At 37.0% G+C, this 14,069-nt stretch overlaps 3 protein-coding genes across 3 annotated transcripts; all 3 read right to left on the minus strand.

Annotated features, from left to right (window-relative positions):
* Positions 1-566: 566 nt before the first annotated feature.
* Positions 567-7,022, minus strand: LOC307159250 (UDP-glucuronosyltransferase 2A1-like). Its single transcript, XM_079872511.1, has 7 exons — positions 6,385-7,022; positions 4,220-4,330; positions 3,989-4,137; positions 2,893-3,024; positions 2,599-2,686; positions 2,070-2,292; positions 567-1,977 (listed from the first exon to the last, which is right to left on the minus strand). Exons 2-7 carry the CDS (start codon positions 4,323-4,325, stop codon positions 1,695-1,697), a joined length of 981 nt encoding a protein of 326 aa, XP_079728637.1. The 5' UTR covers positions 4,326-4,330; positions 6,385-7,022; the 3' UTR covers positions 567-1,694.
* LOC307159154 (UDP-glucuronosyltransferase 2A2-like) lies at positions 6,386-6,988 on the minus strand (the record flags this gene model as incomplete). The annotated part of the gene is made up of 1 exon (XM_079872366.1): positions 6,386-6,988. The coding sequence occupies one exon, from the start codon at positions 6,986-6,988 to the stop codon at positions 6,386-6,388; it is 603 nt and encodes a 200-aa protein (XP_079728492.1).
* Positions 7,023-12,132: 5,110 nt separating the features above from the next.
* tal2 (T-cell acute lymphocytic leukemia 2) lies at positions 12,133-13,504 on the minus strand. Its single transcript, XM_079873093.1, has 2 exons — positions 13,272-13,504; positions 12,133-13,169 (listed from the first exon to the last, which is right to left on the minus strand). The coding sequence occupies exon 2, from the start codon at positions 13,152-13,154 to the stop codon at positions 12,825-12,827; it is 330 nt and encodes a 109-aa protein (XP_079729219.1). The 5' UTR covers positions 13,155-13,169; positions 13,272-13,504; the 3' UTR covers positions 12,133-12,824.
* Between the last annotated feature and the right edge of the window lie 565 nt (positions 13,505-14,069).

A 14,069-nucleotide genomic window follows, 5' to 3' on the forward strand; every position in this document is an offset into this window, starting at 1 on the left:
AAACCTGTGACTAAACTGTCTACTTCACATTGTTTCTCTTAGTAGGATGAAAATAATCTGTTATTTAAACTGTGATTAAATTATATAGAACGCTCCCTTTAAAATAGCTGGAGCTGTCAATCAAACAATGCAAGTTTATCAGTGACTGAGTTCTGGACTCATGCCAAAACTACCGTTATAAAAAAGTCCCTTTTATCTATAATCTTTGGTTATATCAACGAATATTGTATTTACATTGTGTTTTCACTGTTAGTTCTGATGAAAGCATTGGCTAGTGTGCAGAAATCGAGTTGCAATGACGAGATCACTGCATTCATACGCTCAGCATGTCTGTGATCGGCTACAAGCACATCACTGCAACCTTTCATGCCACAGTCTAAATATAATGCTATAATCAACACTTTTAGTTAACCTTAAGAGCTGCATTAGTAAAAGAGAGTTCAACATGTAATACTAGCTATTTCATATGCAAAGATATTAGCCAATCACAGAAATGGGTGTTTACATTGAAGTCTCAAAGCAGACACACCCCTTAAAACAGAGCATTCAAATCAGAGGACTAAAATCAGGGTAGGAAAAATGTCTTTTATTTCTAAATTATGAAAAAAAAGTATGTAAACATCCATTTATATCACAGTCATGTAGCAGTCAGTTTATTTTATCCAGTGACTTACAAATGAAAAATAAGTACAAGACCGAACAATATTAGCGCTACAATATTGAATTTCAAGAGTAAACCACAGTACACACGCAAACAGACTGTTTTATTTGTAAAATACTTAATTCAATGTATTGATCATTTTGATTTGGTATAGTGCTTTTTAAAAAATAGCTTGTTCAAAAATGTAAAGGGGGGGGGGGGGGGTTATAATTATGATTATAATTAAGAATTACAGCATTCTAGTTTAGTATTGTAAGATGAGAAGCCATCCAAAGTTGAGTGATGTGGCAGGGCTGTACGTAAACTTTTTTTGCACATAGCACTGGTGCTACAGAGGTTGAAAGTTCTGAAAGTACAGAGGTTCAAAAATTGTTTTTAGACAAACTTTTTATTTATTTGCTAAAAATGGAAGAGTGCAGAAACATACCTCTTGCACATCAAAGTAGAACAGGTCTGTGGGCGGACATCACTAAATAAAAACTCTTGTTTCCAAACTAGCACTAACCCATCATGACACTCCTCTATGAGACTAATACTGTCAACAGTTGCATCTTTTCTTTAGTTTAGTGCATAGTGTGTGTGTGTGTGTGTGTGTGTGTGTGTCACAGATCTAGCATGTCTGCTGGCCACTCCACTGGACAAAATGACTCAATGCAGCCGGGACACGAGTTTTAATCACACAATAGACTACAGCTACCAAGTATAATAGCAGTGCGCCATCAATCTCACACGCAAACAAGCACAATCACTTCACACTATTAAGCGGCTGTGTTATGAACATGCAAAACTGTATCGCAGGAGTGCTACAGTGGTACATTTATTCATCGCACAGACCAATTTTTTCGCATACATGTCGCACTGTACAGCCCTGTGTGGTGATAAGGAACATCCTATTGACAGCTGAAGTTATAGGTAGAGACTTGACAGGATATTTTTGAGCTACTGGACCTCAAAAAGACCTTTGTGTGGGTGGAGACAAAATGTTTAGTGCAATAAGGCTTTAAAAAAATAAAAAAATAAAATAAAACAAAAGTCACTCTTTTTTGCTTTTCTGCTTTGATCTAAAACAGCAACGCATTATGAAGAATTTGCTCAGTTTAAAGAAGACGTAGAGGACTACAGTCAGGATAGTGAAAAGAAAAGCGAACACATCCAGACAGTGGTACTGGTACCAGGTAAGGTTGTGTGCTTCTACACGCAGGTGTTTAGCGCCTTTATTGCGCATGACGAACTCAATCCAGAACACCGCCTCATCCAAAGGCTTCATTGGTCGGTCATGATGAATCCTGGACAGACGCGTTGCATTCTCTTTATACCTGCGGAGATGAAGACAAATAATGTAATGTGTCTGTGTAGTGCAACAGAGAACATAGACTGACAAGAGTCAGATATGATATGAGTGACTCACGAGGGGTCGTTAATGACGGCATTGAGTCCATCCACCAGCTCTTGCGGCTGCATGGTCTTTATATTGTCTATAACAACAGCAGCACCCTTGGCCTTCATATGAGCTAAATTATCTGGCTGGTCACCAAACATGGGGACCCCGACCATTGGAACAGCATGATATATGGCCTCATATATGCCATTAGTGCCTCCATGAGTGATAAATGCTCTGGTTTTGGGGTGACCTGAATCAGGAGACAAATATGGATAAACAAACAATGAAAAAGCAAAATTTGTTGGAAGTTTACATGGAGCAAACTGACTCAAAAAGAACAATTCAGACAACTCAAATAATAAATTGTTGTATAGCCTACTGAATAATTAACGTAAGGGCTAAAACAAAAGAATGACCGAATCTTTTTTTAAACCTTCCCGCTGGCCTAATTTACTCCCATTGTTAACTTTAGTGTGTTTTTTTAATTTTTTTTTTTTCAGCAGGAATGACTATTTTAAAATAAAAGTCGCATACAATCACAAATGATAATACAAACCCAATAAATCATTCTGAGGAATCCACTTATAGGTTCTGGTGTTTTCACCAAGAGTATCTGGCTTCTCTCCACCGTATCGCCATAAGACCTGCAACACACACGTGAAAAACCACACACTCAACTGATCAGTGACGATGGCAGAGAGATTATAAAGAAACAATACCTTGTAATTTTTTTTTAACAATTTACCTAGAGTAAATGTGAATATTCACATTGAATTGTGAAAATTAACCTACTGCAGTGCTTATGTGTTCATGATATTTGGGTGTTAAGGGTGTAAGAACGGTCAGTTACCTTCTGTGGGATCTGGGCCAGTGCAGAGGCGATCCTGTTGGTCATCTCTTTGGGAATTTTGTCTATCAAAGATCCCAGAGTGAAGACCACAATCCCATCATCCCCTGAACTCTGTACAAACTCCTCCATGTCCTACACAAAAAACACCATTAACTTGTGCTGTGAAAAAGTGATTTTTTTAACATATTTCTACAATATCTTAAATATGTTGCCACAGGTACAATTCACCGCAGTTTCCAGGTAAAATATTGGTGCTAAAAGTAATTGTTTTTCCTCACAAATTTCAGGCAAACAACACAGCGTGACCAGCGCAGTCCGATTCAAGAACAAATGACTTTGGAGTTATTTCTTTTTAGTAAATCAAAAACATACAACGCTACCAGTGTAGTTTGATTACTTCCTATGAACTGGTTCTTTTAATGTATAGTTTAGAAATATTCAGTTTACTTGAACAGAATCCATTCAGACTGGTCAATGAGTCATCATTTGACTCACTGAACTGCAAGTTATTTTCAACTTATGCGTACCCTTAGCCTGGCTAACGTCAGACCTCTTCTCATTGAGACGTGGTCTGGGAACCACATGTTCATTTTCTCGTATTTGAGGCGTGGTTTACGAATGCCCAGAGCCGTTTATTGGGCGCTACGAATGTCTATCAAATGCGCCTGTACGTAGCTCATAGCCAACCGTTTCAATTATACCAGATGACGTATGTAGAGCAACAGAAATTCGACGAGGAAGAAGACGAAAAAAACTTGCATTCTAAACTACTTAGAACACTATCTAAGGCTGCATCGAAAGGTAACTTCGCGTCTGATGCCATGTTGGAACCATAGATATAAACAAACTGCTTCGGTGTGTTGCATAGACGTCGTCATCGTTTTGCTGCTCCCTCCCCGTTCTGTGATTGGTTCCCTTTTTGAGGGGAAAATCTGGTCCATGGTGTCCAGGCTGCCTAGCAGCGTGAATAAAATCGCGCTGCGCACAAGGCAACATGGGGAAACCCAGGCTAGCGTACCCTGTTTGTTTTAAGAAATTCAGATCTCCTATGTTCTTAACAGCAAATGAGGTAGAATCTTTAAAAAGACAGATGCACCTTGGGTAAAGGCTTGGCAGGAGTGCAGTGAAGCCCTCCAATGTATTTGAAGTTGGGCAGGAATGGCCGTGGAAACTCAAAATCCCAGTAGGTTCTGATCAACCAGATATCAGCTTTACCCATCATCTCACAATAGGAAGTGGGCCGTCCTGAAATTAAAGATTTTAAAAAACAAAATTAGCTTCTATTTGAAGTACAATAATTTTTTCCCCTCCAGCTTATTCAACTCACCAAAATATTCAGTGTAATAGCTGTCTGTTATTTTCCACAGACTAAAGGCCAAAGCATCTTGAGAAAGGTAGAACAGCATATTTAGGATTCGCTCTGTAAAGCTCATCTTGTCTGTTAACCCTCTGGGGTCTGAGCTGTTTTCTGGGCCCTGGAGGTGTTCTGACATGCTCTGACATTTGTGGTTATTTCTGTTACTTGTGACATTTTCATGGCTAAAGTCTAATTACACTGTATTCAGCACAAACTGTGCTACAATAATATATCAGCAGCATGTATGTAAAAGTTTGTAGTTTTGAGATAATGACATTTATGCGTGGTTTGTGAAAATACAAAAATAAATTCTCACTGAAATAAGGTCATGAAACCCCTACTGATTATTTCTTCACAAGACTTTTGAAAATTGTATGACGTAGCCTAGAATATTTGCTCTAAAACTATGTGAGAATCACCCTGACTGCTCATTCAGAGAAGACAATATATTGATTTAAAAAATTTACGACGTGTTTTGTGTGATAAAGCAATATGCGAAGGGGCGGATCATCTCATTAATATGAAAGCTTTCCACACCTGAGAAAGACAAAGAACCTCCCTAATGGCCCTATTAGGAGCTTATCAGGGCCCATCATTCTGACCACCCTTGCACAAAGAATGAGGAGATTTAAAAAAGAATGGCTTTTAAAATTGTTTGGATTTATTTACAACACAACATAATCCAAAGATACACAACAAAAAAGCACTTATTGAAGAAAGAGACCTTTGTGCCATTCCTAAAAACATTGTACATACCTTTCATTTTCTAAGGTGTTTGATTTTCACTTTACCATGTTCATGTACAGAGACATGTACTGTGAACGTTGAAGTCAGCAGGACTCAGTGGCATCTAGGCCCTGAAAAAAAAAAAAAAAAAAAGTGAACATACTGATATCAAGAGAAAGGCCTGCACGATTTTGGGAATACATTTTAGATTTTTCTTGTTAAAATTGCTTTTTAAAATTCACAGAATACACACACTCACACAAATGTTTCCAACAATATATTATATAATGAACACCAGTTTTGTTGTGCCTTGTAGGTATAGGCTATGCGCAGTGCTGCATAAAATAATAACAATATAGCAGCCTATATATATTTTCAAAAAGATTTCAGTAACAACTAAGCTAGAGAAAAATATATTGATTATCATGTTACTTCAAATGTTTCCATTCGTTATGATGATATGAAATGAGATAATAGTAAAAACATGAAGCCGTTTGGAGCGTTTTGCTTTTCCAAAATATGATACATTCAAACGCGATCGCGATCAAAAATATGATACATTCAAACGCGTTCGCGATCAAAAATATGATACATTCAAACGCGATCGCGCTCAAATATAAAACATTATGGTTAGGCCTACCATATACATATCTACGTTTGAGCAGATATCCACAAACACAGTAACAGTAAACACGGGTCTAAATATTATAATATTCACCATCTAGCAACAGTTCAACTGCAACGTGACATTTATGCAACAATAGCAAACTAATATGTAAGAATTTCTTACCTTATCTTTCTTGTCTTCAAATATCGTTCTTCTTCTTCTGATGTAAATCCAATGTAAGCTCAGGTACGTCTTTCAAACTCAACGAAAAGTGAAGTGAAGTGTTTTGTTGTTGAGGTAATGAGGGCGATCGCGTTCCATGTGGAGATTTGCATGTGAATATCTTTTGCGCGAGTGGGCGTGGTAAATTAAAAAAATAATTAGGAAGCGTTTGAGAAGCTGGACATCTTGTTGGTTTTATACAAATTACTTAAACAGAGAATATTTGTTTTCGTTTTGAATCCGATCATTTAAAAGTACACACTTAAATGTTTATAAAGGTGTATGGCTCATAAATGTGTGACAAGTATTCGCTGAGTTTGGTTTCAGTTTATAGACGTGCTCAAGAAAAAAAAGTTCACCGCGACTGAGAGGCAGAACGCACACCCTGTTTATTTTCTTTATTTTACAAAAGCACAATGTTTTGATTTGATTGGAAGTGGACACATACAAAAGTAGAAATACCACAGATTCTTTTTTTATATTTCTTTTTTCTGTATGACCATAAATGACGGAGAAATTTAAGTTTATAGTGCTACAATGTGGAGAAAATGCAGCAAAACGCGCCGGCGCGTTTGTCGACCTCAGAGGGTTAATTTACTCATGGCTCCAGGAACAAATGATGGCGGAGCTGGTATCTGACCACACAACCGCTCTGCAATATGAGCGATGGAGAATCGGAACGTGTAAACCAAGGGAATGTCCAGCTTTTCAGCCACAATATCGCTGCACTGGTAGAGCGGATCTGACAAAACAACATCAAACTTTCCATTCCGCAATTTGTCCATCAACTTCTGAGATTTCAGAATGCCGTCACAGTGTGCCAGAGACATAGCCTGATGTTTGGACCCAAAGTCGTAAAATTTAATTAGAATCTGCAGCCAGTTTTGCTGATCCATCTCATACACTGAGAAATGCAGAAATTCATCAATGAAGTTTCGCATCTCCTTTACATCCATAGACACCTTAAAGGGCTGGTAGGAGAAGCGATCCGATTCTTCAGCTTTCATGTAGAGAGAGGCATCCGGCACCAGCACTGTGACATGGTGTCCCCTGTCAATCAATGCTTCCAACACAATCTTCAGATTGATCCAGTGACTGCCCTCAGTATACCAAACTAAAATATTCCCACATTCTGCAGGGCTGAGCACAGTGAGTAAGAAAAGAAAACCGACGATGAATCTCATGATTGCCAGCGACAGTGTGATCACTCAGTGTCCCACAACCAGCAGGTACTGTATAATTATTAACCTAGAAGAGCAAAGTCATGGTTGAGATCAATCCATAAACTGTTCAGGTAAAAGGTATTGATACATCTTAAAAATATTTTGAGGTAAAATTACTTATCTTCAATTGATTTGTTTATTTAACAGGGACGATGCAGAATAACATTGCTACAATTTCAAGCAGCCGATGCTCTCCATATGCTTCTAGGCTAACACCTAACCAGATGCAATGCGATAAGATTTCAGCAACAAATAATATGTCTGTCCACACTAGATGCGACGTGACTACGAGATGCGTCGAAATCAATCAAAACCCACAGCCAATCAGAACAGCGTGTGGGCGGAGTCTCGCGGCGAGTGCACAGCACCAGAGAGTAATCATGAGAGCACTCGCAAGAAAATGGATAAGTAGCTACATAATCAAATTCACAAATATTACACCAAAATACATAGGCTACTGAGTTACTAAAACAATATTTTTCAAATAATACACTTGTTTATTCACAGTTTGAACGTTCTTGTTTCCATTTGTTTAATTTCAAGATCTGAGGTGAATTATCCATTGTTGCTTTTACAGCTACAAAGCTGGAGCACTAAATGATATTCAAAGTCACATTACACGCTTTTAACATTAAAAAAAGCACATAAACAGAAAACAGACGTCGCAGAAAAATAGTATCGTTGCGTGTCGTCGTCGCAGCTGGTTAGGACAAAAACTCTGATTAACATGGAAAAGATACCTTTTATCGCGTGTGTAGTTAGGACGCAGTGTAAGGCTACTTTGCAGCCCCAGTCCCTGGTTAGGCTTTGAAAAATAAGAAGAACCAGCTAAGACTGTGTACAACCATCAATGTTCACAAACCTGCTTTTGTTTGAACCCAATTTTTTTTTTTCAAGTTTCTTTAAAAAAATTCCCAACTCAGTTTGCATTTTTACTTGCACTGGCAAACTGTTCCCGAGCAGTGCACCTTTAGGTGAAAATGTGGATTGTGCAAATTTAGTTTTTCTCTTCGGTACTGTGCAATTCTGATTAGTTGCACCTCTTGTAGTGCTTCCCTAACTACTCCTGTTTGAATATTAATTGGCATGATATCTGGACCAAGATTATTCATTTAAAAACCATTTTAATAAACTAAGCAAACTATATATTTGTAAAATATTATTATTATGACACCTAATCAATTTCAGTTACAATTTATTTTTAAGTCGTCCGTGTTACAGTGTAATTATACACTTATGCACAGAGTAATAATAATTATATGTGTACTTACTATAGGGTTAGGTTTTGGTTGACGGTTAGTTGCATGTAATTATGCACAAATTTATAGTTATTACTACAGTAACTACATGTAACGTGTAATAAGGACTGTAATATTACAGGGTTACCTTGATTTCTTGTCCGAAATGTTTAGTTAATTTGTGAATATGTAAGTTGACATGAAATTTCAAGAAGTGAAAGATTGTTTCATAATTATACATGCAATTTTAGAAAAACATAGTCTTTTCCTGCTTCCTTGTTTACCTTGTCCCTCTTCCCCGGCCCGACGAAACACACTTTCACATTTATGGCCTGAAACAGAACCTGGGCACCCTCCCAAAAAAACTTGTGAAGTTTTTCAAAATAAAAGCAGTCAGTCAAAGTTCTCCAGTAACCACTAGGGACAGTAATGTTTAGTACTAATGTTTAGTAATGAATAACCAAAACTAGAGCACAATTATGCATTCTTATAAAATATAATTCTTATTTTAATGTATCATTTAATATTTTAAGCTTATTTTTTATATATTTTTTTACTTATTTTTTTTTTAATAATTTTATATTATATAGTAATAACATTATATTTAACATTATAAAATATAAATATATTCACAAATAAAAATTATCTATCTATCTGAACAGATTTTAAAGCACTAGATATCATTGCTGACTAAGAAACGATAACTTGGAATCACACAGTTAATTGAACCGGAACATCAAACTCACACAGAAATATGCACCATGTTTGCATGTCAAATGAAAACAATGTGTTCTCAATCAACTCGGCTGGATTTATAGTCTGAAGCTAAAAAAATACTGCAGTATGTGCCAATCACTGTATGATTTTCTGCAAAATCTGTCAACCCTAACTGCCCAGAATAAAAATGTAAAAAAAGGTTTCACTTTGAAACAATTTTACCCAGAAACTACTAGTAAATATTACACATAATTGCAAATAACACATTGAATTAAATATGACATTTTGTAGTAGAAAGACTGACCGTATTTTCTTTTAAAACATAATCCACTAATCTTAGTTTATCTAAATTAAAAAATATATATTTTTGACAGTAAAATGTCAACTCTTCCAGACTGAATGTGTAGTGTACACCTTAACGCATTACACTGGGATGTGACAACATATTCATCAATAACATCTAAAATATTACAATACCAAACATTTAGAGCCTTCTCCATAGAATTGGTTTCAGAGGTTTTAACTCTTCTTCCTCAGTAAGTTACAGCATGATGCTTTTTGAAGTATAGATTTGCCTAATCTGATTACAGATCATTGGATTGTCAGTGTGCCATAAAAAAGTGCTCTAGAGGAGAGAGAGCCGCTGTCCGGCCAACAATAGTGTCTCTCCAGCCAGCAATGCACCTGCCAGCTCTCCTGTCTCACACAGATAACACTTTCTACCCTCTCTTCCATGCGAGCCTTATTTATTTTTTTGAGAGTGGGGGGGGGGGTGCAAATATAAGGATTTATGACCCCTCTAGCCCTTCTTTTTTTTTTTTTTTTTGGAGACGGGGGCTCAGACAGTGGGAAAAATTTAGCATGCAGCATGTGAATTGGTTTAGACGTATAAAGAGATCAGGGCTAATCGGTTGGCACCAGAGACACTTCTGCATTCAGCCTTCTTTCGGGGAGGGCAACGGAGCGCGGGAGTGAATGCATGTGAGAGGGGGAGGGAGGGAGAAGCCCATGATCTGCTCCATTGTGATAACAGATTTAGGCAGAGTGTGGGGTTCCGATAAGGAAAAGCACACTCAATAGAAGATTAGCCGCATACTTGGAGTAGAACAGTGAAGGAGAGGAGGACACTTGGAAAGAAGAGGAGACGTGGGATGTATTAGTCATGCTGAAACGGAGTCTGTTTATTATTTATTATTAATAATTACTCTCTTTTCATCGCTTTAAAATTTGCTTTAAATATCAGTTGCTGTGTTATAGAGCTGGAGTCTAATCATAGCAGATTTATCAGTTTAAACATAGCACAGCACAATATATGGATGTAAGGAGTCTTAGATATGCATCGTCCAATTTATTTATATAGCGCTTTTCACAAAATCGTTTCAAGCCAGCTTCACAGAAAATCATTATGCTTTATAATATCTTAAAATCTTCATGCTTTAAAGTCGCATTTTAAGCAGATTAGAGCTGGGCGATAATATAGTTTATTTTGTGACGATACAAGCAATCAAGGAGTTGAGATTTGCTATATAGTTTATATCAACCTATGGGAGTATACTGTATGTATGCAGATAAAGTTTGTACTTATATATACAACTTTATATTAAAAGCTGGGCGATAATATAGTTGCATTTTGTAAAGTTGGACATACTTACAATATAGATCCAACTTTATATAAAGAGCTGGGCGATAATATGATTACCGGTACATCATTTATTTTTGCTATATAGTATATATATGCTTTATGTGAGTGTACTGTATGTATGCAAAAAAAAAAAAAAGTTGGATATAGCCTGTTTCCCACTTTACATATAGAGCTGTGCAATAAATTAATAGTTTATATGCTTGGTATATATTCTGAAAATTGTTAGTAGATATTCAAAGTTATGATGCATGATGTGTGTTGTTTGAACATTAGATCTAAAACAGAAGGGTTAGTTTAAATAAGCATTAGTAACTCGCACTCGCCAGATGAGCTTTGCTTTTCGTGTTTGGTTTTAGGATCACAAAGTTTCCTTTTTTGTGTGTTTGCGGTTGTGATTGTGTGTTGTGTTAAATGGTGATTAGTGCAGAGGGCAGTCAGCTGCTGATTTCAGACGGGTAATGTGGTATGAACAGCTGCCCATAAACTCACTCTTCCTCTGTGATGATGATTCGAACAAGGCTAAGTGGGATTTAACAGAATATTTTTTACATTTAGGGTCAAATGTGGCCTACTGACTAAAGTGATCTGAACATAAATGATGGATATGCTTATTTGCAGTGTTACATGCATGTATACAAAATCATCTTATAATAGGCTGAAACTCACTAAGTAAGGGTCAGATCATATTTCACCCCAAAAATCCAAAAGAAAAATTAAATTTGCATGAGGAAAATCGAGCCTTTTTAATTTGACCTCCTGGCTTAAACAAAAAATGCATCCCCCCAAAAAATATTCATTAATATGATGCTAAAAACCTTATTGTACTGTAAGAATAATAAAATAAAATAAAAATCTGCATAAATTACATTCAAAACAACATATATTACCACTGACATTGAGATTAAGTGCTCAATTGGCATAAAAATATCACAACGCAAAATAAAAAAAGAATGGTCCTAAACTAGACTATTTTCTTCATGCAAAACATCATTTCTTGCTTTTGTTCTCCTGGTTTTGGGGTGAAATACGACTTTGGATGTGTTCTTTACATGTCTTATGAGATCCGGCCAGTTACTAAACGTTTGAAATAGTCTTTCTTCTGCGTCATCTGTGTATATGAAACTTGTCACTCTTTTAAATGTCTAATTAAAATAAGATCCATTTTCTGTACTGATGTTCGATTGTAACGCAAACGTACACCTGATTGGTCACTGACGAGTGTGGATTTTGACTCCAAGATGACCTCTGGCCTCGGACCAAAAGTTAAGCTGTGTCTACAATCCGCTCTCTCATGTGGCTTGGACACTTCCAGAGGTCATCGCTATGGTCACACGGCTCTTAAACTGGCACTGCAGTGAACAATTATCTGACCACAACATAAAAGCCAATCAGAGTCTTCATTGCAGACCAATACATGCTCACATAAACTGGTTAGGACGAAACCACTTTCACCGAACTGATGATGTTTGATCGAAATATTTTTGTGAATTTGAAGAATGATTGAATAAGCCTTTTCACTTATTTTAATATCAAATCGACTAATAAATGAATACAATAAATAATCATTTTCAAGTAACGCATGAGGGGAAAAAAAACATTCTACAATTTTTAATAATGAATGCACAAAAATAATCTTTGGCAAAACATATTTTGTATTTGTGAATGCAGAGTAGTTTAAACAATAACATTTTCCATTTAATAAATTACAATTTAATGTACAACTAGTTGCATGTGCTGAGTCCATTAATAGCATAAATATTAAATAAACACATTAAATACAATCAAATAAATTAACATTTGAAATCTGAGCTTGTTACTGGCTTCAATCTCAAACAAAACATTCTTGAGTTTTTAGGAGATTAAATTATATAAATACTAAAAAGTATTGGGGAGATGCTTCCAAAGTGCATTCTTGACGATGCTTGTGTTGTTCAGGGTTTTTCCATGGATTCCATGGTTTCCAGGATTACGCGTGACAGCAATTTTTAAAGTACTGGTGAATAAAGTGTTTCCACAGATCATTCATTTCCAAACAGCATGAGTGATTGTGATGTCATAATGAACATGAACATTCCGAGTTCCGGAAATCCACTCCAGCTTTGTGTCTCCATGGCGATGGAACTTTCAAAAAATGTCACAGTCACAGAATCCTCTCACAGAATGCTCACGCCTCAGTTGAGGAGCGTACGTTGGTTTAGCTCTACCACGCTTCTGAGCCGTCGCAGCTGGACCCGGGCGATGGCGGGTCGGTGTCGCTGGTCCAGGTGCGGTCGGTGCGCAGGTTCTGCATGTTCCCCGTGAGCAGCGTGAGGAGAGCGGCTTGCGAGTGAGTCGACGGCTCTCCGCCCTGGCTCTCCAGCAGAGTCACCAGGAAGTTGATGTAGCGCATGGCCAGCCGCAGGATCTCGTTCTTGCTGAGCTTTTTCTCAGGCGGGTGTGTGGGAATGAGTTTCCGCAGCTCCGCGAAGGCTGTGTTGACATTATGTTGGCGCCAGCGCTCGCGTGTGTTGGTGAAAACCTTCCTGGTCATGATACTGCGGTACTTCTGCAAAAAAAAACAAAAAAAAACAGACGGTCATGCCATTGTCTGAATATTATACACTGGGGGGAAATTATTATAATTCCGTACAAACAAACGATATCTTACCACTTTCCGTTGTCTTGAAGCTCTATGAACGTTGGGGCATCAGGAACAAATTTTCTGGCGTGAAAAAAATCCAAAAATAGTCCCGACGGCAGGTGAAAGCAGCAGTGTTTAGGAAAGATAAAATGCTGTCAGGTAATAAGCCCGCATCCGTCCTCTCACTCTCACTGAACCCTTGAACAAACTCCTCAAGACAGAAAACAGGGTGAAGGAGAGAGAGCATGTGAGGGAGGGGTGGGGTTTGGCTTGTGCCTCTCGTTTTTATAGTCCTGCTGCTGTGTGACGTCGCAGGGTGTGAGTGGGGGGGAAGATTTTTACATCTGCCATTAATGCGTTTAAATTGATTAACATAATGCATCATGTATCTATTCACAGCTATAGCATTCGGGGGCTAAATACAAGGAAATCCAGCTTTTGACCAACTGAACATGTAAAACATAAGGCCGTCTAGTGTTTAAACCAAGCAGGGTACATTAATATAAAGCTTTTGTCTCATGCATCATATCCTGGACTTAATCTTGACTTCACAGCAGTGTTAAAAACTCTTTATTCTATTCTATTCTTTTATTTTTACACTATTAAATGTTTAAATTATATAAATGATATTACTTTATAATTCATATTTAATCTTGACTTCACAGCAGTTTCAAAACTATATTAAATACTAAATAATAGTAATATTTTAAATTACCTAAATATAATGATATTTAACTTTATAATTAATCTATTTAAATTTCCATTTTCAAGCCAATAAAAAATACTAAATTACTAAATACTTCACACTGCCAGTCACATTTATAA

The sequence above is a fragment of the Squalius cephalus genome (genome assembly GCF_949319135.1).
Source record: "Squalius cephalus genome assembly, chromosome: 5".
In the NCBI taxonomy this organism is placed as follows: domain Eukaryota; kingdom Metazoa; phylum Chordata; class Actinopteri; order Cypriniformes; family Leuciscidae; genus Squalius; species Squalius cephalus.